Source organism: Quercus suber, unplaced genomic scaffold (assembly GCF_002906115.3).
Source record: "Quercus suber isolate HL8 unplaced genomic scaffold, Cork oak 2.0 scaffold_255, whole genome shotgun sequence".
NCBI classification, from domain to species: Eukaryota; Viridiplantae; Streptophyta; class Magnoliopsida; order Fagales; family Fagaceae; genus Quercus; species Quercus suber.
In genome coordinates, this window is record NW_027069711.1 from 126,093 (window position 1) to 150,153 (window position 24,061).

The window sequence follows — 24,061 nt, forward strand, 5'->3', positions numbered from 1 at the left end:
TCAATTGTCTTTAAAAAAAAAATTACAAAATTACTTCTTCCAAAAAATGTTCAAAGAGTAATACTATCTCACATACAAAAAGGGGGAAAACCGTTATTCTCATCACTCATTTGTATTTAAATGTCTGATTTCTATCTTCCTTTATATATATATATATATATATATCTATTTGTATTCAAATAATTCAATTATCTTTACTAAAAAAAAATTACTTATTAAAAAAGAAACTCACTACTTCATGTAAAAACTACTCATTCTTATCCTGAAATTTCTCTACTGGTTTTTTTTTTTTTTAATTATTTAAAACATTCCAAATTTTTTGTAATCCAAATTCTATACAGTTATCACAAATCCCCATTCCATCCACGCTAACATATATCATCTTTCTTTTGTTTAAATCTCTTTTTATTTATTTATTTAATTTTTTACTTTTCACAATTCTTATCCTAATCAATAAATTCAAATGTCCCATTGAATTTCAACTCCTTACGGTTCTCTATCTTATTTTTAAACAATATTCCACGTTACCTCACCTCTTTATTTTAAAAAAATATATATACATGGTTATTTATATATCACTTTTAAATATTAGTATAACACTAAACTAAAATATAAATAAATAAAAAAGAATATAATTGCATGTGCAAAGCACGTGTGATGAGTCTAATATATATATATATAATCACATTAAAATGGAGGGATGATATGAATCCAAAGATTCTTATGGAATTGAAGTAGTTCTTCAAGGGAAGGGAGCAATTTGCTTAACATCTATGATGTGCCTCTTTGCAATGAGCTATAGCCTCTTATAGTACAATTCCCTTCCCAATTACAGTCTGTTATAACAAGTATTGGCTAACTAATTATCCTAAATTTCAATCTCAATACAATGCCAGCTCAGCAGGCAAGGCTAACCATTGCAACCAACTATCATCACTTACCAATTCGGGAGATTATAACTCCTATCAACGCACTATTCCTATCAAGAGAGAGGGAATTCATTTCAAGTCTAAGATTCTAGCAGCTTACTGAAATATCACATTATTTAAAATTTTAAATAAAGTAAAATTAGATAAATTTTTAATATTTAACCTAAACCATTAAATTGATTAATTTTTGTTAACGTGTAATGGGCCCACCTTGTTTACTTGTATATCACACATACTTATATTACATACTCAACATACTATGTAAAGGCACTCATGTATATTTTATTACTTAAGAATTACAATAAATTCATTCAGTATTTCTACTATGGTGTCAGAGCCACTGCTCTGACTTTCTTCTGTCTTGTAGTCTTGTCTTTGTTGGTATTCTCTGCTACCTTATCTTCTCTATTCGGTAAACCTTTTCGGTGCTCTCTCCTGACTATTCCACTGCCGTCAAAGGTCCTTAGGTTGAATCTTTGTCACCAGAAGCTCACTCTCCGCCACCAAGACCACTGCCTTTGTTGGATTTGTCCCTCTAAACCTACGATTAAGATATAAGACATATCATCGTATAGATCATCAATTGATCTACTCAACACTGCCAGAATCATCCTCATCGGACACGCCGGATAAACATTCAGCGAGTTTCCTCTACGCCACTAGAAATCCTACTGATATCATCTAGCTCATCTGCTGACGTCACCTACAAACGTCATCTGCCATGCCAGCCCTAGTTGACTCACCTGCTGACATTATCTTCCATGTCAACCCCAGCTAACTCACTTGCTGACGTCATCTGCTTATTATGCTGACATCATTTTCAATTGACTTGGACCGATGGTTTATCGTTGACTTTCTACTATTTGACAGTTGACTTTTTGCCAAAGTTGACTTTTTGCAATTTGGGTTCTTTTTACCTAGTTTTTAGATTTCATTTTTGCATATTTTGCTTCTAAATGAAGTAAAAGGACATGTCTTTTTCTTATTGCAACCATCGTTGTCGACAATCTAACAAACGTTTTTGCAATTTTTGCAAACATCTTGACCATAATATTGAGACTTGCTATCATTGCAACAAATAAGTTGTTTGCATTTCTACTGCTACTGTTGCTAACATTGAGAGTATTCAACCAATGGCTCCCATCTCAGTAAAGTTCGCGTCTTCTAGATTCACTATTACCATTTCCATAGTAGACCTTCAAAACATCATCATTAATACCATTCGTATGGTTGGTAATGCATCTTATTCTTCTTCTCTCTTAATTTTATTTAATATGTCTCATTCCTCTTAGCTTATGGATTCTGGTTGTTGTAATCACATGACACCTCACTCGTCCTTATTTTCTCAACTTGAACCTACACCACACCCTCTTAATATTCGCACAGCAAATAGTTCCACAATGTTTGGTCATAATACAGGCTCAATGTCGATGTCCAACCTCTCTGTTCCTATGGTCTTTAATGTTCTTAACCCTTCTTACAATTTATTTTCTATGGGACAATTAGTTGAGTTGAGTTATCGCATTACTTTTGATTATTCCGGTGTACTGTGCAGGATCTCAAGAAGGGATAGGAGCTTGGGATTGGTCCTAGATTTGGGCATATGTTTCTTGTGGACAATCCTTGTCTTCCACCTATTGCTCCTATTTCGGTTGCTACTGCAACTGTTGCAACTGCAACTGTTGCAACTGCAACTGTTGCAATTTCTTCTATTCCTTCCCTTGTACTTTATCATGCCCGACTTGGTCACGCATCTTCCTCTCGGTTATAACACTTGGCTTTTAGAGGTTTGTTAGGTTCTATGTCCAATGAAAATTTAGATTATGTTTCATGTCAATTAGGAAAATAACCAACTTTGCCTTTCAATACTAGTGAACCAATGTCCACTGATGTTTTTAACCTAATTCATTCTAATGTTTGAGGGTCTTCCTCTATCTCTAGTATTGGTGGATTTCGATATTTTGTTATTTTTGTTGATAATTATTCTTGCTATAGCTAGTTTTTTCATATAAACATCGTTTTGAGTTATTGCAAGTATATTGTAATTTTGCAAAAATGGTTGAAACTAAGTTTTCCAAACACACCAAAATTTTTTGATCTGATAATGCTCTTGACTACGCTCAATATGCTTTCCAAGCTATTTTGCATTCCTATGGCACTATTCATCAACTAACTTGTCTAGGTACCTCTCAGCAAAATGGTAAAGTTGAACGAAAACTTTGTCATATTCTTGACACCGTTCGTGCTCTCCTTCTCTCTGCCAAAGTTCCTACTCCTTTTTGGGGCGAGGCTACTCTTCATGCTATTCATGCTATTAATCACATTCCCAGTCCTGTCATCCAAAATCAAACTCCATATGAGCACGTTCTTGGGTCACCTCTAGAGTATCACCACCTTCGCTTCTTCGGTTTTGCCTATTTCATTCTTCTTCAGCAACATGAGTTTAACAAACTTAAGCCTTGGTCTAGGATTTGTTAGTTTCTTGGCTATGATGAAACTCAAAAGGGGTGTCGGTGTTATGATACTGTCTCTCATCATCTTCGTATCTCTTACAATGTTCTCTTTTGGGAACATCACTCTTTTATCGAGCTCTTTCACTTTCGTGCCTCCCTATCTACCTCCTCTGTCTTAGATCTTTTTCCAGACTGGCCATATATTCCTTCTATAGTTGCTCCTAATCCTAGTATAGACTTCTTTGTCCAACCACTAGATATTTTTGATGCCTTTCCTGGATCACCCTTTAATGAACAGGTGGAAGATGAATAGGTTGAATACGAGCTACCCAACCCTGAGCTTGGGTCCCCTGCTCCTGCCCTACCTAAAGATCTTGCACAAGACATTCCACCTCATCACCCAAATTGGGTAAGATCCATTCCTGCACATTTACTTCACTATCATTGTTACACTGCCCTTACTACACTACACGAGCCTCACACCTATCGTGAGGCCTCCACTAACCCTTTATGGCATATTGCAATGAAAGAGAAACTTAATGCATTATCTAAAAACCATACTTGAGATTTTGTGACTCTCCCCCCTAAGAAATTTGTGGTTGGTTGTAAGTGGATCTACAAGATCAAGACTCATGCTAATGGGTCCGTTAAGCGCTATGAAGTCTCGTTTTGTTGCAAAATGTTTTACACAGGAGTATGAGATTGATTATGAAGAGACATTTGCTCTGGTTGCTTAAATCTCATCTGTTCGTGCCCTTTTAGCTATTGTCACTACCAGTTAATGGGACTTTTTTTAGATGGATGTCAAAAATGTCTTTCTTAATAGGAATTTAAGTGAAGAAGTTTATATGCAATCTCTTCCTGGTCTCTCTATAGAACCAAAAAAGGTTTGTCACATTCGATGTTCTCTTTATGGTCTTAAACAAGCTTCACGAGCTTGGTTTACTAAGTTCAGCTCTACCATCTCTCGTTTGGATTACATTGCCAGTCATTAATGTGTAGGTTACTTTGATATATCAAGAGTAAGATCTAAAGACATGATCAAAACTTCAATATGTTGGGCAGCCACATTTAATATTGAAGAAACATATATTCTCAAGATGGATTTCATAATCTCTTAACGGAGGTATAAAATATTCCCTTGAGATAATTTTAGTAAGAAGTTACAAAGTATATATTTATGAAATTGGATTTCATAAATATAACAATTTCATAAATATATGATGAATAACTTAAAAGATTAAACCGGATACTCAAGGATTAAGATATAGTAATCTTTAAAATGATAGTTATCATTCTTGACTTTGTATTACTACGAATATTTTTATCAAAAAGTTGAATGTATAATAAAGTATTGAGATATAATTTATTAATAAGGCTTAGAGTGCAATTATATTTATATAGTGGTATTAAATATAATTAATGGTAATTTTGAGTTTGTCAAGAGCAAGGTTTTCAGACCCTGACCGGACCGGGAGGTTGGACCGTGAAAACCGAGAACCGGGATGAAAACTGATTTTTTAAGCATAAAGAACTAGATATTTTGTTAATTCCGTGAACCTCTAAAACCGAGGTTGGACCGCATGAACCGGTGGTAAGAACCGTGCGGTCCAACCCCTTAGCAATTTTATTATTATTATTATTATTATTATTTTTTTATAAAAACAACTTAACACAATTTTATTTTACTTAATTAAATTATCCATCTCTTACAAGGAATAAAAAGAAAATTATAATTAAAATCCTTCAAAGATATTCAACTTTACTTCAAAAATTCATCATAAATTTTAATGTTTTCATGGTTATTATTTCATTTTATTAACTTTCATATTTAATTATTAAATATATGCTTGAAAATCATTAAATTTCCCTCACATATATAGATATATTAGTCAATTTTTCTAGTTTTATAAATTTAATATCTATATTTAGGCTTTAATTATTTATTAAATTAATTATGATGTCATCAGGGTTCGACCTCAGTTCGACATCAAAAACCTTAAACTTCTCACTTTTACTGTTCAATGAATGGTCTTGGTCTGAAATCCTTGGTCAAGAGTTGACATAAAAGCCCAAAACCCATTGGAGCTAGTCTTATTTGTCTCTTTTGGTCCTACTCCAAGCCACACACTAAAACCCAATTGGGATGGCCCAAAAGGCTAACCCAATTAGATAATCAGTTATTTATTAAATACTTATAAGAAGGAAATAGAAGAAGTATTTTCTGTATGAGTATATGGGATGTGTGTAAGCCACTCTCTTATTCCTCTTGAACAAATATGTATAAACTGATTGAGAGACCATACTTCTTAGGCGTAAAGTGGAATTGGAGTGAAGATTAAAAGTATTCTCAAGTACGTCTAATCTTTGGTTTTGAATTTCACTACACTGAAGTACACTCTCTTGTTCTTAAATTCTGAAATTTACATAGTACATGTTATCAATTGCAAATGAAGTAGATCCATTAATTTTCTGTTGGGTATGTTTTGTATGCAATACAAACTATGTTTTTCCTACAATTGGTATTAGAGCAGTCTTCAATTTTGAATTTGTATAACATATTTTGTGAGTTTTGGAATCAAAGATAGTAATTTCATGATGTTAGAAGATTCTACGATCAATTTTCTACATGGTTATTGAAATTATTGTTTGATAAAAACTGAAATTGATGTTATGATGTTGTTTAAGTTTGATATTAAGTAGGTTAGATTGAACTTTAATACTATAGCATCAAGAAAATTCAGTTTTGATCTCAATCTCATTCTGATGTGATCAAGAAACTACATTTTGTTTAAGTGAAATGTCAAAAAACGGTTACAAGAAAATTTGAAAAAATTTTAGTTTCACGAGTTTTGATTAATCGAGAATACCTTAGATCAATCGAATGTTCTTTTTTGATCGATTGAGTGGCGATCGAGAATCAATTGAGTCATCCCGAGACTCTGTGATGAATTTCTTCAATTTTTTGATTGATCGAGAATTCCTTTCAATTGATTGGATTTGCCTTTCGATTGATCGAACAGGAATCGAGAGTCAATTAAGTCATCCAGAAACTTTGAAATGGATTTGTTGAACATTTTGATCGATCGAGAGATACCTTCGATCGATCGAATGAACTATTTTTGTAAATTTCACTAAGTGTTAAACATAGATAAAGTGCAAGGCTATGTGTGATGAGATTACACATGATTTCTAATTAAAAACCTTTCTTTTAAAATATCTAGTAGGAAAGAGGTACAAGGGTTGCATCTCACAGCCNTCCACTTCAACGCATGATCTTTTGCTTTTTGAGCAAGCGGTACATTTGGGAACCTAAGGGGGAGTATAAATACTGTTTGAACCTAAGGGTTTCATCATTCTCGCGCTTACAATTATTGATGTGTATAATTTGAATCTGGCTCGACTTGCACACCATCTGAAGAGTACCATCATATTTCTATAAGTCTTCTTTTTCTAGTGACCCCAAATTTCCTTGATTTCACTCTTTTTTTCTCTTTTAGAACTTTTAGTTGTCTTTGGGAATGGGTAAGTTTAAGAAGTTGGTCGAGTCCGACGAGATGATGAACAAATTCATGGTTGACTATGGAATACCCAATAATGTGAATTTGAAGTACTGTGAAGAGGGAGAGTGGTACCTTAGGAGGAGGAGGGTGAAGTTGTGATCCCGATAGTTGCTTTCGTAGAAGGAGGGATGAGAATCCCTATGAGGCCGGTGACCCTTAATTACCTTAGGCATTTTCGCCTGACTCCTACTCAGTGTGCCGTGAATGTATTTAGGATATTAGGGTGTGTAGATACCCTGAATGAGAAAATGGGTGAGACTGACTCACCACGATGTGAATTGGTGTTACAACCTTCATCACCTGAGGAGTAAGACATATTATATGAAGACAAGGGACGATAGGTTCGTCTTATCCAGTGTCTTCCTGATTCCAATAAAGGGTTGAACCAAGATTTCCTCATAGTGTCGGGAGAGTGGCACAACGGCTTTCATTGCCCAACGGTAGAGGGGAGCTCAGGTAGGGCATCCGAAATACCAGATAATCTAGGTCTCAGCATTTTCAAGTTTTATACCTGTATACTCGATTTGGTTAATTAACCATAGGATTTCGCTTTTCTTTTCGCAGATCCACACGCCTTTGTACGTCATTTCCACCTGGTTAACAAAGCGGATTTGGAAACCGTTCTCAGGTCGGAACTTTTCTTGAACGAATCTGATAACCAAGTCAGAGCTGCTCATAAAATCCTCGGATGCGACCCAGCTCAGACGTCATTCTTAGTACCGAAGCATGTAATTAGAGCTCGTGACCCTCGGCTTACGCAGATTACCATGGTGGAGAGCGGTTTTGCTTTTACTGAGGGTCTTATATACCCGAAGGCATTCCACTATCAGGTCCCTCTTCATCCGGCCAGTAACGGCGGCCGAGAAAGGATCATCTAAGAAAGCAAGGGAGGTGGTTGAACTGAGCTCCTCCGAGGACGAATATAGTGTGTTTGACTTAGTTGATCAGTCCGAGGATCCTCCCGGTGACCTAGGAGACCCCCATTTGCCCGAAGCCAATCTCCAGTCCAAAAAAGTTGGTACTCGGGCTGAGATGGGTTTAAAAAGACAGCCCTCAACCAATCTTCTTGACTTGCTCGAAGGCGGTTCCAAGAAGAATGTACCAGGGGAGTCGCCCCAGCCCCAGCATCTCAGCCCCAGATTCTAACCATGCAAACCAGGTCGTCCTCCGCTCCTACAGTAACAGCCCCTCCTACCGAATCTCATGACCCGAAAAGGAAAAGACTTTCCAAGGTAAGGAGCCAATGGACGGGAGCAAATCTCATTCCTTGCCCGAGGAGGTAGGGCTCGCAGGCCTCCAAAGCAATTGAAGCTCGGTGATCAGCGGAAGAGCAAGAAGGCCACCCAGCAGCCCGAGGCTTAAGCCTGGCTGCCTGCTGCCATGCTCCATGATCAGCCCCTAATGGACAACGCGTCGATGCGGGAGTCTCGAGGAGATGAGGGGCTCTCGTGGCCGAGGCCCTAGAGAAATCTCTTCTTCTTCCTACTGATATGGCCGAGTTAGAGAAAATGAGTGGGGTAGAGGTTGTCCTCGACCTTAAGAAATATTTAGGCATGGTAGGTCCTTTGTCACCTATTCATTTTACCCAAAATTTGGTCGCCTAGTACCTTTCTTTCTCTTTACAGAGTTGCTTGTTTTTACTGGCAGGCTATCCAGGCCCTTTTCAGGTTGGGCGAAGAGGTTGATGATCATAGCAATGCCTTAGCGCAAGAGCGCAACAAGTTCCTGGAGGCGGCCAATACTCTTAAGAGATCTGAGGCCGACCTGAAAAAGACGACCGAGGATCTGGCAGAAATGGCGAAGGCCAGGGATATTGCTGTCTCTGACCTAGCTGTGGTCAGGAAGCAAGCTGAGGATCAAACTAACCGCTTGCAAGATGTTGAGGGTCAATTACAAAAGGCCAAAGAGGACATTACCTATATGAAGGCAAATTTGACCAAGGCAATCCATGAAAAAGGTGTTGCCGAATATGCCAGGGACGAGGCTGTGAGAGCCAAAGACGAGGCTGTATTTGCAAAAACAGACGCTGAGCGTTCTATGGAAAAAGCAGAGGAGGATGCTTTCGCAAAAGGGGTGGCTGAGACTGAAGCCGCCCTTCGGGCTCAAGTTCCTGCAGTGTGCAGGCATTATTGCTCTCAAACCTGGCATGAAGCCCTCAACTAGGCAGGGTTGACGCCTCAGCTGAGCTTAGGAGGGAGGACAGGGTATATTACCCTATCGCCATTCGCGAGGTTGCACCTGTTGCTCCTGAGGGTGGATCCTCATTACCATCGGTTGAAGGTCAAGATATGACCGCCGAGGATACGCCGTTAACTGATCAACCATCCGAGAAAGTTGAGCCCCAGATAGCGTTGGGGGACGTTGTAACCGAGGGTCACAAAGTACCACAAGACGTGGTAAGTCCTCCGACGGACCTTCCGAGATCTGGCCCTTAAGCTTTGGCCCAAGCTTTTTGATTTACTTACTGACTTGATTTGCCTACTGAGTTGAGGAGACTAGTATGTGGCATAAGATAGCTTTGTTTATTTTCTCTTTGATATTATTTTGTTTCTTACCTCAGCGGCATTGTAAGGGAATTGTATACTTTCCGTTTGAACTGAATATATAATACTTTGCTTCCATCTGATGATATTTCTGTTGTTTGCTTTACTATTGTATTCTGCTCAACATTCGTACTCTATTCCGGAGTTGGCCTCATGAAACCGTCTGTTACCCTTCGAATATAAATCTAAAGATCGTGGTATAGCTTGATTCTAAGTAACGCTTTGGCTTTTCTCTAGATAGTTATTTTCTCTACGGGTTTGGGTCCGAGGACCATGCAAGACCTTGGCTCTGTCTACCACTTCAATTTTTTGTAAGTATGAGATATAATGGTGTGTGTAGTTTTACCATAGGTTTGGGTCCGAGAACCATGCAGTACCTTGGCTCCGTCTACCACTTCAATTTTTTGTAAGTATGAGATATAATGGTGTGTGTAGTTTTACCATAGATTTGGTCCGAGGACCATGCAATACCTTGGCTCTGTCTACCATTTCAATTTTTTTGTAGGTATGAGATATAATGGTGTGTGTAGTTTTATCATAGGTTTGAGTCCGAGGACCATGCAATACCTTGGCTCTGTCTACCACTTCAATTTTTTGTAAGTATGAGATATAATGGTGTGTGTAGTTTTACCATAGGTTTGGGTCCGAGGACCATGCAATACCTTGGCTCTGTCTACCACTTCAATTTTTTGTAAGTATGAGATATAATGGTGTGTGTAGTTTTACCATAGGTTGGGTCCGAGGACCATGCAATACCTTGGCTCTGTCTACCACTTCAATTTTTGTAAGTAGAGGTTTGTCCTCAGATTGCTTTATTGGAGATGATTCCTCTTTACGTCAGATTATGATCTTTACACGTGGCATTGATCTCGCCTCCAACTCGAGGCCCCATCTTTTCATTTATGAAACGCCCTTTGTCTGTTCGTGTTCTGTGTTTGACGCTCCGGTGCGCGAAACGCGCCTTCATTAATGTCCTCGTAAATTGACATGGGTCCAACCGTCCATGGCCTCCTTGGAAATTGGCGACTTCATTACTAACCCTGCTGATAATACTCTTTTCGAACTCTGTATGAATTAATTCTCACAAACCCCCACCCCCTATATAAATTGAGGAGATGTTTCTTCACAACCCATGGACCTCTCAGCATAAACAGAACAAAACATATCCTTCCAACCTCCCATGCCCTTTCAATAACCCCGCCGGAATTGTTACTGGATTGACATAAACCGGTATGGCCGCAGCCCCCACTGGGCTTTCGGTGTGGCAGAATCTAGGCGTAACCCTGATGGCGCCCTTCGAGGTGTCCCAGAGGGGTGTTGTTAGAGAACCTAACGTCCTTCCCGGAGCACACCCCCGACGAGGAAGACGTGCGAATTCACCTCATGGGCGGTGCTCGAGTGTTGCCGTCTCCAACGGCCAACACTCGCGAGGGCCGGAGAGAATCGAGGGAACTTCACGGGGGAGGGTATCCCGGAGCCCCTGCATCTGTTCCTCTCTTTGTTCTAGCTCCGCCTAGCCGAGGAGGGAGTTGTTGGGGCCTGGAAGCATGATTGTCCTTCACCTCCTCCACCGTGTGTCAAGCTCTCCCATTCTCTTGGTGCCAAATAAAAGCACGAGTTGACACTTCCCTCCGGCTAGCTCCCCTTAGGGCGGCTCCACCTGGGCCTCTGATTGTAGAAATAGCTGGGGGTATTAGCTTGTAAATTTGCTTGTAAAACAGGCCTACCTGAGCCTTTGATTGTAATCTGTAACCTTTCTTTTCATGAAATAATAATAATATCGAGATCTTTCGCTCTTTTTTTTTTTTTTTTTTTTTTTTTGAACCTTCTACATATTGTTTTTTTACCTACTGTAAAACAAACACTTAGAACTTAGAACACTTTGCCTGGTGCGCTGGCCAGCACCCTAATCCTTCCCACAGACGGCGCCAATTGTAAGGACTCAATTTGGATTGACCCTGAATGGTGGTCTTCCACCCAATAAGCCCAAACAATAATTTATAGAGAGTGGGTTGAGAGGTTTAGGTGCTGGCCGTCGATCACCATGCATGAACTTTTCTTATAAAAATGCTAAGGTTTCTTTACAAATGGGGAATGCTCATCGGCCTGTGGCCGAGGAGGCCTGATTGTTCTCTCACTTTTTTTTTGCTTCCCCCTTTTTCCCTACTTTACTAGCTTTTCTTTTATAGTTTTCATCTTCCTATCTCCTCCTTCCATCTGTTGATCACCTATTTGCCTTTTTTCTGGCCGTCCGTCCCATCAAAGGCCTTATCGGTACTCAAGTGGTTCACTCTGATCAACGTTATCCTGCCAAGGGTTACCTCCCCATTAATGCGGCCAGGGGGGTTAGTTGAGTGCATTAAATGTGAGAGCGACAGCTTACTTTGGGGTTAGTCTTTCCCCAAAATCACCTTTGTCAGGCCGAGGATAAGGTGGTCCTCGGCATGGATTGGGAAAAGAGACTTTCCCCTACCCTAACCACAAATAGCCTATGCTCCTCGGCCTGGGCCTCGGGCCTGTTTCATGATGGGCCGAGGCCATTAGGCCCATAGCCCTACAGGAATGAAGATTAAAAGTGTTCTCAAGTACTTCAAATATTTGATTTTGAATTTCACGGCATCGAGATATGCTCTCTTGTTCTTAAATTCTAAAATTTATATAGTACATATTTTCAATTGCGAATAAAATAGACCTGTTAATTTTTTGTTGTGTATGTTTTGCATGCAATACAAACTATGTTTTTCCTACATCCGTGACCCTCTAAGTCGAAATCGATCCACTAGTGAATAAGTTGGAGTACATAAATAACAAAAGACCTTTTAAGCCTAATCTACCCAATGTACTTGACCCTTCCAAGCTCCTGCTACCAATAGACTTCTCGAAGTCTTGTCTTCATTAGCTTACTGGATCTCGTAATATTGCCTGATTGCATCCGCCAAGCCTCACCGGCTTCTTTTGGCAAACCCCCAAAACTTTCCAAGCTCCATAAACACTCTCTACACTTTGAATAGGTGTGGATTGTGTTTGGGTACAGATCTCCTCTCAAGGTATGACAATAGGAGAGGGAAGGAAAATAGACTAGAATGATTTCTCACAAAGGATGAGCAGCTCTTTCTCTAAAAGATGGGTGTGTTGTGCTATAGAAAACCTATTTAGGGTTTTTCTCTCTGAATAGTCTCTCTTACTTTTGTGGATAATGAGAGTATATATATAATGTGGGTGAAGGGTAAGAAAGTCACATTTAAAATCCTCCAGGCAGAATGTTTCGTAGGTACCTCGCGGGATGGCCTTACTTGTGAGATAATCGTGAAATTGACAGCCTAACATGACTCTTTAACTTCCAGCATATGCTTCTCACATGGCCTTTTTATAGGTTACTCTTCTTGCGAACTTCTTGCGAGCTGGTCGCGAAACTGCACTGATTCTTCAATTCATGCTCGATTCTTCACCAACTTAATACCAAACCTAGTACAATAAAATCTCACAAAATACAAGGAACAAAACTACAACACTTTTTGTCATGGAATAAAGCCAGCATAAAACATAATTGTAAATTATAACTTAATCTCCTCCTTTGGCTATTTCATGACAAAACACCCTATAACAGAATCTAGACTTAAACGTGAGTTTTGGAGCAATGGCGAAACTCACTCACACCTAAATCTAAAACCTGTGATGAACTTGGAACATATATATTTGTAACCTAAAACACTTGCATAAAACGCATTAGACCCTTAAGGTAAAGCAAGTAATAAAAGCACAAGTATAATGTAACAAGTAAAATATGATCAAGTAAACATGATGTGAAACATATGAGCAACTTGATCAAACACAAGATAATCATATGGAAATGACTACAATGATCATGTAGCAAAGAAAATGACCATCTTAACATGCAACCAATAAAGCACAATGACATAAGGATGTATGCATGTCCAACACATAAACATGATGTGATGAGAGCAACAAAGCATAGATACTACATGTAACTCAAAACACCATAAAGTAATGAGAAAATAAGCATAAAGTAAAGCAAACAATACAAGGTTTTCTCATAAAAGAAATGTTTTCTTCCCCTTGGTATATGCATCTCCTCTATGACTTTCTCCCCCTATGAATGTGCATGAGATAGAATTTCTGCCCATAAGAATGTGCACATGAGTCATATAAAAATGACGAAACACTTCGGCACATATTCTGGATACTCTCCCACTTTTTTGTCACAAATAGACAAATGAATCAAGAGGAAGGAGGGAAAGAAAAGAAGATACGAACAAGGAAAAGATGCATGAGGGGTGCAAGATGAATGAGAAAATGAAGCTCAAACAAAAGATAAAACATCTTAAAGACACAATGTTACAAAGCATAAAGTAAACATGACATGTTAAGGATGATGGAACATGATATAGACCTAAGCATGACATAGATACAAGAACATGTTATATGTGCTAAAAAGTTTAAAAAGACTTAACTAGTATAAGTAAATACAAAACATGTCAAGCATTAGAGTGTGTGTATCAAAGGTGCATCTAGCGTGCATCTAGTATGCATGTGAGTGCATGATCAATGCATGAGCAAGACACTCATGGGACAAAGTGTGTAAACTACACAACTAATGATCAAAACATGATAAACATGAATAATTATAGTGATTCCCAAAAATTGGTATTCATCGGAGTCCAAAATAGTTAAAAAAATATCATATAGTCATTTTATCAAACACTTAGAGTGCACACACTACACATGTATGTTAAACAATGTATGAACATATGAAAATCTTGCCTAAATACATGTTATTTTTGCCATAAGGGGCCAACATCCAAAGCAAATCATCATTTAAAACAAAACCCAATAAAAAAGATTGACAAAAATTAAGTTTTTCAACCCCTATTTGAGAAAATCCCAACTATGAACATAAAACTCCCAAAGACATAATCTAAGGATCAAAAGCAATGATAGAGTTAAAGATTACTTTAGAGATGTTAATGGAATGAAAAACACTTGAATTTAGTTGGGTTTTGATGTAGAAACATTAAAATAGGGTTTGGAAGAAGATGTGAGAAGTTTAAAACAAATGTCCCACAAAATGCCCTTTAAAAAGCTAATCTGATAATTTTCGCAGGAAGCTAGGAATTTTCGTGGGAAGCTGGGAATTTTTGTGGGTAAGCCCTTCTCACGAAGTATTCACGAAATTCTCTGTTCAAACTCGCAATTGAGCTTACTTGCAAAAATACCCAAAAAACATGTTTTTCACACAAAATCAACTTGAAAAACTTTGAAAAACATAGGTGATATAAATCACTTCCAAAAGCAAATAAAGAGAACACAAATCTTTTTGATTTTGATTCACATATGGTTGCACATTACATTAGAACATGTACAAACACACAAATAAAATAGGCATTCATTGAGCATTAAACTTGTGTGTTGTGTGTGTGAATCAAGTATGAACTAATCCATAGTCTAGTATGAAACTTCAAAGATCAATTCAGTATATATTTATGAAATCCAATTTTATAAATATATACTTTTGTAACTTCTTTCTAAAGTGGTTAGGCCTAACACTCTGAATAATCAAACCCATTAAACTTATCTCAAGAGAAAATTTTATATCTCCGTTAAGAGATTATGAATTCCATTTGGAGAATATATGTTCCTTCAACATTACATGTGGTTGCACAATATACTAAGATTTTGATCGTGACTTTAAATCTCACTCCTAATATATTAAAGCAACCTACAGTTCATGATTAGGTTCATTATTCTCTCAGGATTAAGAGTTCATGTAAATAGAAATCATGAGATTTATTATTCATTTGACAGTCGTTAGTAGAATAATAAATTTCACAGCAATTCAGTTCAATATGTCTTAACACTTAAAACATATCAACATATCAACTAGAAGTCTCCACTTCAATGATCAAGACAAATCATTTTAGTTGATATATTATAGTCTTTACAAATGAAATGCCTAATTTCATCACTAACTACGAACTAAAATTTTGAGTTTACAAAGAATTTGTGATTTATATTTTCTGTGATTAAATCATATACTAAGACTATATGATAATGTCCAAATATTCATGTTATCATTATTTTAGATAATAAAAAAAAAAATTTATTAATCACAACATAATGTCATACATAGCATCATACAATAGGATTTAAAGGGCACATATCCTAACAGCGGAGAGGTTTTTCGTCAAGTTCTTTGGTTTCTTCTTGGATAACACATCTTGGTGTTATCTTGTATTTGTATCTCTCTTCCCTTACTCTTGTGTTTTATTTTTATTGTTTATTATTCATGTGTATGTACTAGAGTTAGAGTAAAAGTAATCTAGCCATAATTTTATAATTAGGGTCTAAACAAGCTCTTGTGTTTTAGCATAAATCTGAGCTTACAAGTGGGTTAATGACTCTTTATTTTCCATAATAGAAACAAAGTATTAATTTGGGTCATTTACTCACCAACGAATATGGTGATTATTCTGAATGGGCTATAAAGTAGAAGGATCTAAGAGGCTGATTCATTTTCATTTTTGACACCTCCTCCCTTCACCTCCTCCTTACGCACATATCTAGCTCAATATATGAAACAATACATATTAATCTATTAATCATCATAATTAAAAAGAATAAAACAATCTCTCTTTTTTTCAATGTGGGATTAAACATTTTTACTAACTCTTCATCTTTCATATAATTCTTATATAGTTACATTTATATTGTAATATAAATCAATTTTAATTATATAATATTAAAATGCTCCAACAGATTGTGTTTGAGATGGTTTTGTTTAATGAAAGGCAATTTTCTTCATATTAGAATCAAATCCATTTGAAGCTAGTAAAGTTTGATCTTGATGATGATGACGATGTGTGAGTTGATGTAATGTTTTTGATAATATTTGTGAATCTAACTTATGAGCTTTGGAACTGGAAGTACCTACTTTTCTAAATTGGATTTTGAGTAAATTTTAATGCTTTTATAGTTGTATCATTAGGATTTTGCAAAGATGGTACTCCTCGTTAGTTACTTAGTTATAAATGTTGCGTTTGACGTGCTCAAGTGTCCACAACGTGCTAAAATGAAATACTTTGTAAACCCATTTCCCTAAACTTCCTTAAAATTTTAGTTAAATATTAAATTAAAATAGCATAAAGTTGGCTTTGATTTGGTATTGTAGACTTGTAGAGTCGTAGTATCAAGTGGGTTAATGACTCTTTATTTTCCATAATAGAAACAAAGTATTAATTTGGGTCATTTACTCACCAACGAATATGGTGATTATTCTGAATGGGCTATAAAGTAGAAGGATCTAAGAGGCTGATTCATTTTCATTTTTGAAACAATATCTGAAACAATAAATATTAATCTATTAATCACCACAATTAAAAAGAATAAAACAATCTCTTTTTTTTTCAATGTGAGATTAAACATTTTTACTAACTCTTCATCTTTCATATAATTCTCATATATTTACATTTATATTGTAATATAAATCAATTTTAATTATATAATATTAAAATGCTCCAACAGATTGTGTTTGAGATGGTATTATTTAATGAAAGGAAATTTTCTTCATATTAGAATCAAATCCATTTGAAGCTAGTAAAGTTTGATCTTGATGATGATGACGATGTGTGAGTTGATGTAATGTTTTTGATAATGTTTGTGAATCTAACTTATGAGCTTTGGAACTGGAAGTACCTACTTTTCTAAATTGGATTTTGAGTAAATTTTAATGCTTTTATAGTTGTATCATTAGGATTTTGCAAAGATGGTACTCCTCGTTAGTTACTTAGTTATAAATGTTGCGTTTGACGTGCTCAAGTGTCCACAACGTGCTAAAATGAAATACTTTGTAAACCCATTTCCCTAAACTTCCTTAAAATTTTAGTTAAATATTAAATTAAAATAGCATAAAGTTGGCTTTGATTTGGTATTGTAGACTTGTAGAGTCGTAGTAAGAAGTAGAGTTTTAATCATAAAATTTTTATGATATGGAGCTTTAACCGAAACGTTTCTTAGGGTCAGTTTGGATACAGTTTATTTTGCTGAAAACTGAAAACTAAAAACACTGTAGCAAAGTAATGTTTAAATAGGTAAATAGTGCCATGAGACCCATTTTTAATATTTCTTTTGAATAAAGTGGTTGTGGGTCCGTGAACAGTGTAATTTGTTTTTTGCACAGTTAATCTATGTGCATGAACAGTGCAGTTACTGTTCATATGCGCTAAAAAAAAATAAATGAGGAAGGAAACGTGAAACTCAAAACGAAGACGTGCAATAAGCCCAATCCAAACGGGCACTAAATATTTTGATAATTATAACATTTATTTAAGTAATGCTGATATGCAAAATTGTGGAGAGATTAATCAAAATTCAGACTTTGATTTTATATATATAGATGAGATAATTCCCATAGAGTTGATATGTTCAATATCTGCTGAGCAAAGCATCTGCATGTTCTTGAACAACCTTCCAAGCCATGATCACATGTCGTTCCTCTGTCAGGGTCGCACCTATAGCACACCGAATTATGTATACTCCATCAACCACAGTAGGACTCATGTAGACATGGCCTGACCTATTGATTGAGTCCAACAGCTTCTATGCCAAACTCTGGGCAAATGCAAGCACTTCCAGCATATGCGGCATCAACATGGACCCATATGCTATAATCTTTGGCTACTTCGCATAATGGCCCTATTGGATCAATGGCATTTGTTGAAGTTGTCCCAACTGTGGCGCAAAGAAAGAATGGGACTAGTCCAGCTTGAACATCTGCTTGAACTGCATCACGTAGAGACTTTGGGCATAACCCAAAAGAGGTTGACTTTGTTGTCTTGACAGCTCGGAAGTTTATTGGGCTGATTCCAGAAATTTTGGCTGCCTTTTGTATCGCACTATGCGTTTGGTCAGACCCATAAACCACCAACTTTTCCATCTTCTCTCTTCCAACCTGTCTTAGCATTTGATCCCTCGCTGCAGTTAATGTACACAAAATGGCCTCACAAGTAGTCCCTTGCAATACACCTCCACCATTGCCAGAAAAGAGGAAAGACTTTGGTAGTTTAAGCATTTCACCAAGCCAATCCATGACAATACACTCTAGTTCAGTTGCAGCAGGTGATGACATCCAATTGAATCCCACTACATTAAAGCCAGTGCTAAGCATTTCTCCAAGAAAACCAGCAGTGCTACCACTTGAAGGGAAGTACGCAAAGTAGTTAGGACTCTGCCAGTGTGTGATCCCAGGTATAATATATTTCTGCACATCTTGGAGGATGGTTTCAATGGATTCAGGAGAGAAAGGGGCAGATTCTGGTAAGAGACTTCGAAGATAATTTGGCTCAACTTGGCTTAGGACTTGATATCTCTCTATATTTTCATAATAATCTGCAATGAAGTCTATGATCAGGTGGCCTTGCCTCCTAAATTCCTTTGGGTCTAGAGGGTTAGTGACGAAGTGGGAATTGTTTTCATGATCATTATCGAAAGTGAGGCTACCCATGATCAAGATATGGAATTTAAATGTTTTGGTGTTTGATAAAGGAGAGAAAGGGTATGGAAGATTCAGAAGGTGATGTGCTGATTGAATGAGAAATAATGAATTTAGATAGGTTTCTTATATAGCAAAAAAAATGAGTAACATGCAGATTGAATGAGAATTAGGGTCCGTTTGTTTTGGGTGAAAACAATTTCAGAAAAGCATTTTCCGTAAAATAGGCTGTTTGGATGCAAAGGAAAATTCGGTCAAACGGAAAATCATTTCTGTTGACCTCCAAAACACCCTGTGATAACGGAAAATCATTTCCGTTCTCATTTTACCTTCAATTTACTTTCGGAGAGAGAGAGAGAGAGAGAGAGAAGAGAGAGAGAGAGAGAGAGAGAGAGAGAGAGAGAGAGAGAGAGAGAGAGAGAGAGAGAGAGAGCGCGCGCGAGGAAGACCCACGACCCACCGATCCGGCGACCCACCGCCACTCGCCGTCGACCCACGAAGACCCACGACCCACCGATCTTCGAACCAGAGCCGGCGACCCACGATCCCAGAGCCCAGAGCTTTCGACCCAGACCCAGACCGTCGACCCAGACCTTCGACCGACGACCCATCGCCTTCGACCGACGACGCATCACCTTCGACCCAGACCGAAACGGCGACCCATCGCGACCCATCGCCTTCGACCGACGACCCATCGCCTTCGACCTTCGAACCATCGCCTTTGACCCAGACCGAAACGGCGACCCATCGCTCTCTCTTCCTCAATCTCGTCGACGACTCAGTGTTGTTGTTGTTGTTGTTGTTACCGAATTTTTTGTTGTTGTTCTCGGAATTTTTTTGTTGTTGTTGGTGTTGTTGTTGTCGCCGGAGCCAGAATTTGTTGTTGTTGTTGCCGGAATTTTTTGTTGTTGTTGTCGTTGGTGTTGTTGTTGTCGCCAGAGCCGGAATTTGTTGTTGTTGTTGCCGGAATTTTTTGTTGTTGGTGTTGTTGTTGTTGCCGGAAAATGTGAAAAATTTTCCGGAAAATAGCATTTTCCTAACACATCCAAACACATGAAAATATTTTCACAACAATTTTCATAATTCAACTAAACACTTAAAAATATTTTCCTTTTCTGGAAAATAGCATTTCCGGAAAATATGTATTTTTTCAGAAAACGTTTTACACGAAACAAACACAGCCTTAATGAATGAAGATAGGTCTCTGGACCAATTTCCTTTTGTCTTTTTCCCATTCTTTAATGTAAATCATTTAGATCGCAAAAGAAAAGTTTAATATTTGACACGTGAGCCATTGAGATAAACATATGTTTACAGTAATTGCCTTAAATGTGAACCCGTGGTGTGTAGGGTCATAATTAAATGAAAACAAGGGCATAACATTTTTTTTTTTTTTTTTTTTTTAAGAATACTAAATATTTTTAACACAAACACTAGGAGAGGGAAGGAAGTCTTAAAAAATATGGGCTTAACTTTAAATTCTTAGCATTTCTAATAATATTCCAAAAAAATCTTTAAATTCTTAGCATTGCAAATGGTTCTTAGGTGTATGTCATTGGGGCTCTCAAAATAGTATTTTTCGTGGGTTTTTCACACTTTTCTCTAGAGTTTTGACAGTAAAAAATTAAAAATTAAAATTAAAAAAAAAAAACCAATTTTTTTTTTTTTTTTTTTTTTTTTTTTTTTTTTTTTTTTTTTTTTTTTGCAGTGGCAATACATGTTTATAGGAGTAAATGTTTGAAATATACTTATATACACTAGTGAATGTAATTTTAAGTNCCTATTGATTGAGTCCAACAGCTTCTGGTTTAGCTCATTTACACGTTCCAAATCTAAGGCCTTCTCATCATGGTTAGCCACACCATTCTCATAAACTTTTTAACATTTGGCTTAGGCAAAACCCTAAAGCAGACCAAAGCAAAATTTCTAGGGGCCACAACCTCAAACCTATTATCAAGCCTTACAAGTTCTTCAAAAAGCTTAGCCATTTTAACATGGCTTCTTAAAATGCACCTGAGGTTTGCCACGCCGTAGCTTCTGAGCACAAGCCACAATTTCATGGCTCGGAATTTTCGACTCAAGGTTATTTGCCAGTCTTTGTAGTCCACCACTTGCTTTGAATCAGTGGCCTTATTTCTTAAATACGAAGGATTTGTTGAGAGTGATTCTATCAAGGTGCTTGGATCCTTCACCCAAAGGCAGCAACAATCCAAAGTAGTAAAGAACCACTTATGTGCATTCAAAGTGAATGAATTTGCACCCTCAATGCCATCAATGAAATGCCGAAACTCTGGGCAAATGCAAGCACTTCCAGCATATGCGGCATCAACATGGACCCATATGCTATAATCTTTGGCTACTTCGCATAATGGCCCTATTGGATCAATGGCATTTGTTGAAGTTGTCCCAACTGTGGCGCAAAGAAAGAATGGGACTAGTCCAGCTTGAACATCTGCTTGAACTGCATCACGTAGAGACTTTGGGCATAACCCAAAAGAGGTTGACTTTGTTGTCTTGACAGCTCGGAAGTTTATTGGGCTGATTCCAGAAATTTTGGCTGCCTTTTGTATCGCACTATGCGTTTGGTCAGACCCATAAACCACCAACTTTTCCATCTTCTCTCTTCCAACCTGTCTTAGCATTTGATCCCTCGCTGCAGTTAATGTACACAAAATGGCCTCACAAGTAGTCCCTTGCAATACACCTCCACCATTGCCAGAAAAGAGGAAAGACTTTGGTAGTTTAAGCATTTCACCAAGCCAATCCATGACAATACACTCTAGTTCAGTTGCAGCAGGTGATGACATCCAATTGAACCCACTACATTAAAGCCAGTGCTAAGCATTTCTCCAAGAAAACCAGCAGTGCTACCACTTGAAGGGAAGTACGCAAAGTAGTTAGGACTCTGCCAGTGTGTGATCCCAGGTATAATATATTTCTGCACATCTTGGAGGATGGTTTCAATGGATTCAGGAGAGAAAGGGGCAGATTCTGGTAAGAGACTTCGAAGATAATTTGGCTCAACTTGGCTTAGGACTTGATATCTCTCTATATTTTCATAATAATCTGCAATGAAGTCTATGATCAGGTGGCCTTGCCTCCTAAATTCCTTTGGGTCTAGAGGGTTAGTGACGAAGTGGGAATTGTTTTCATGATCATTATCGAAAGTGAGGCTACCCATGATCAAGATATGGAATTTAAATGTTTTGGTGTTTGATAAAGGAGAGAAAGGGTATGGAAGATTCAGAAGGTGATGTGCTGATTGAATGAGAAATAATGAATTTAGATAGGTTTCTTATATAGCAAAAAAAATGAGTAACATGCAGATTGAATGAGAATTAGGGTCCGTTTGTTTGGGTGAAAACAATTTCAGAAAAGCATTTTCCGTAAAATAGGCTGTTTGGATGCAAAGGAAAATTCGGTCAAACGGAAAATCATTTCTGTTGACCTCCAAAACACCCTGTGATAACGGAAAATCATTTCCGTTCTCATTTTACCTTCAATTTACTTTCGGAGAGAGAGAGAGAGAGAGAGAGAGAGAGAGAGAGAGAGAGAGAGAGAGAGAGAGAGAGAGAGAGAGAGAGAGAGAGAGAGAGAGAGAGCGCGCGCGAGGAAGACCCACGACCCACCGATCCGGCGACCCACCGCCACTCGCCGTCGACCCACGAAGACCCACGACCCACCGATCTTCGAACCAGAGCCGGCGACCCACGATCCCAGAGCCCAGAGCTTTCGACCCAGACCCAGACCGTCGACCCAGACCTTCGACCGACGACCCATCGCCTTCGACCGACGACGCATCACCTTCGACCCAGACCGAAACGGCGACCCATCGCGACCCATCGCCTTCGACCGACGACCCATCGCCTTCGACCTTCGAACCATCGCCTTTGACCCAGACCGAAACGGCGACCCATCGCTCTCTCTTCCTCAATCTCGTCGACGACTCAGTGTTGTTGTTGTTGTTGTTGTTACCGAATTTTTTGTTGTTGTTCTCGGAATTTTTTTGTTGTTGTTGGTGTTGTTGTTGTCGCCGGAGCCAGAATTTGTTGTTGTTGTTGCCGGAATTTTTTGTTGTTGTTGTCGTTGGTGTTGTTGTTGTCGCCAGAGCCGGAATTTGTTGTTGTTGTTGCCGGAATTTTTTGTTGTTGGTGTTGTTGTTGTTGCCGGAAAATGTGAAAAATTTTCCGGAAAATAGCATTTTCCTAACACATCCAAACACATGAAAATATTTTTCACAACAATTTTCATAATTCAACTAAACACTTAAAAATATTTTCCTTTTCTGGAAAATAGCATTTCCGGAAAATATGTATTTTTTCAGAAAACGTTTTACACGAAACAAACACAGCCTTAATGAATGAAGATAGGTTTGTGAATAGGTTCAAAAAATACATGGTAAAATTATATAATTTATATGTATATACTTATATACACTTGACTATAGTAAAATTATACAAATTTTAACAATATAAAAAGTTGGTAAATATAATTTTTATAAGTTCACAAAAAATTATTCTATCTAATTAACCCAAATAATATAATTATAATTATAATTCAGTTATTAATTATTAGTATAATTTTTTGAAGGGATAAAATTTTAGTCTAAATATCATATATATATATAAAGCCAAAGATGAGAAAAAATTCAATTAGATTTTATTTTTGGAATAATTTTGTGTCATGCATGTGTCCACTTAAGTTTCTTAATTTTTGTGTCAAGTGAGTTAATGAGTGCAAAATACTAAGAGCCCAGAATATTAATAAACTACTAAAAAAAACCAATCATATTAAAAAATCGTCACACCTTCTATCTTATAAAAAATTATCATAATTCATAAGTAGTGTTTAACTTAGGCAAGAGTTTAAACATACATTGAATTACGTTTATTTTTTTCCTAATAATTGTGTATATTTTTACAATAAAAAATGTTTATATTTTTAAATATATCTATATGTATACATGAATTACAAGTTAGTTATTATTATTATTATTATTATATATAAAAGAATTAGTTAATCAACTATATTACTCGTTGGTTCAATAAAAGAATATCTAAATTTGAAC

The 24,061-nt window shown here is 37.3% G+C and overlaps 2 protein-coding genes across 2 annotated transcripts; both read right to left on the bottom strand.

Annotated features, from left to right (window-relative positions):
- Positions 1-18,078: 18,078 nt before the first annotated feature.
- LOC136070715 (tyrosine/DOPA decarboxylase 3-like) lies at positions 18,079-19,082 on the bottom strand. Its single transcript, XM_065781038.1, has one exon. It carries the CDS (start codon positions 19,003-19,005, stop codon positions 18,079-18,081), a length of 927 nt encoding a protein of 308 aa, XP_065637110.1. The 5' UTR covers positions 19,006-19,082.
- A 112-nt stretch (positions 19,083-19,194) lies between these two features.
- Positions 19,195-22,174, bottom strand: LOC112006134 (tyrosine decarboxylase 1). The gene is given in 4 exon segments (XM_065781039.1): positions 19,195-19,285; positions 20,750-20,871; positions 20,874-21,814; positions 21,817-22,174. Coding segments are annotated over 4 exon segments (1,512 nt in total).
- Positions 22,175-24,061: the final 1,887 nt, after the last annotated feature.

What these genes read in the sequence shown, in the direction of transcription:
- LOC136070715 (XM_065781038.1), bottom strand. Translation starts at nt 19,005, where the DNA reads ATGGGTAGCCTCACTTTCGATAATGATCATGAAAACAATTCCCACTTC.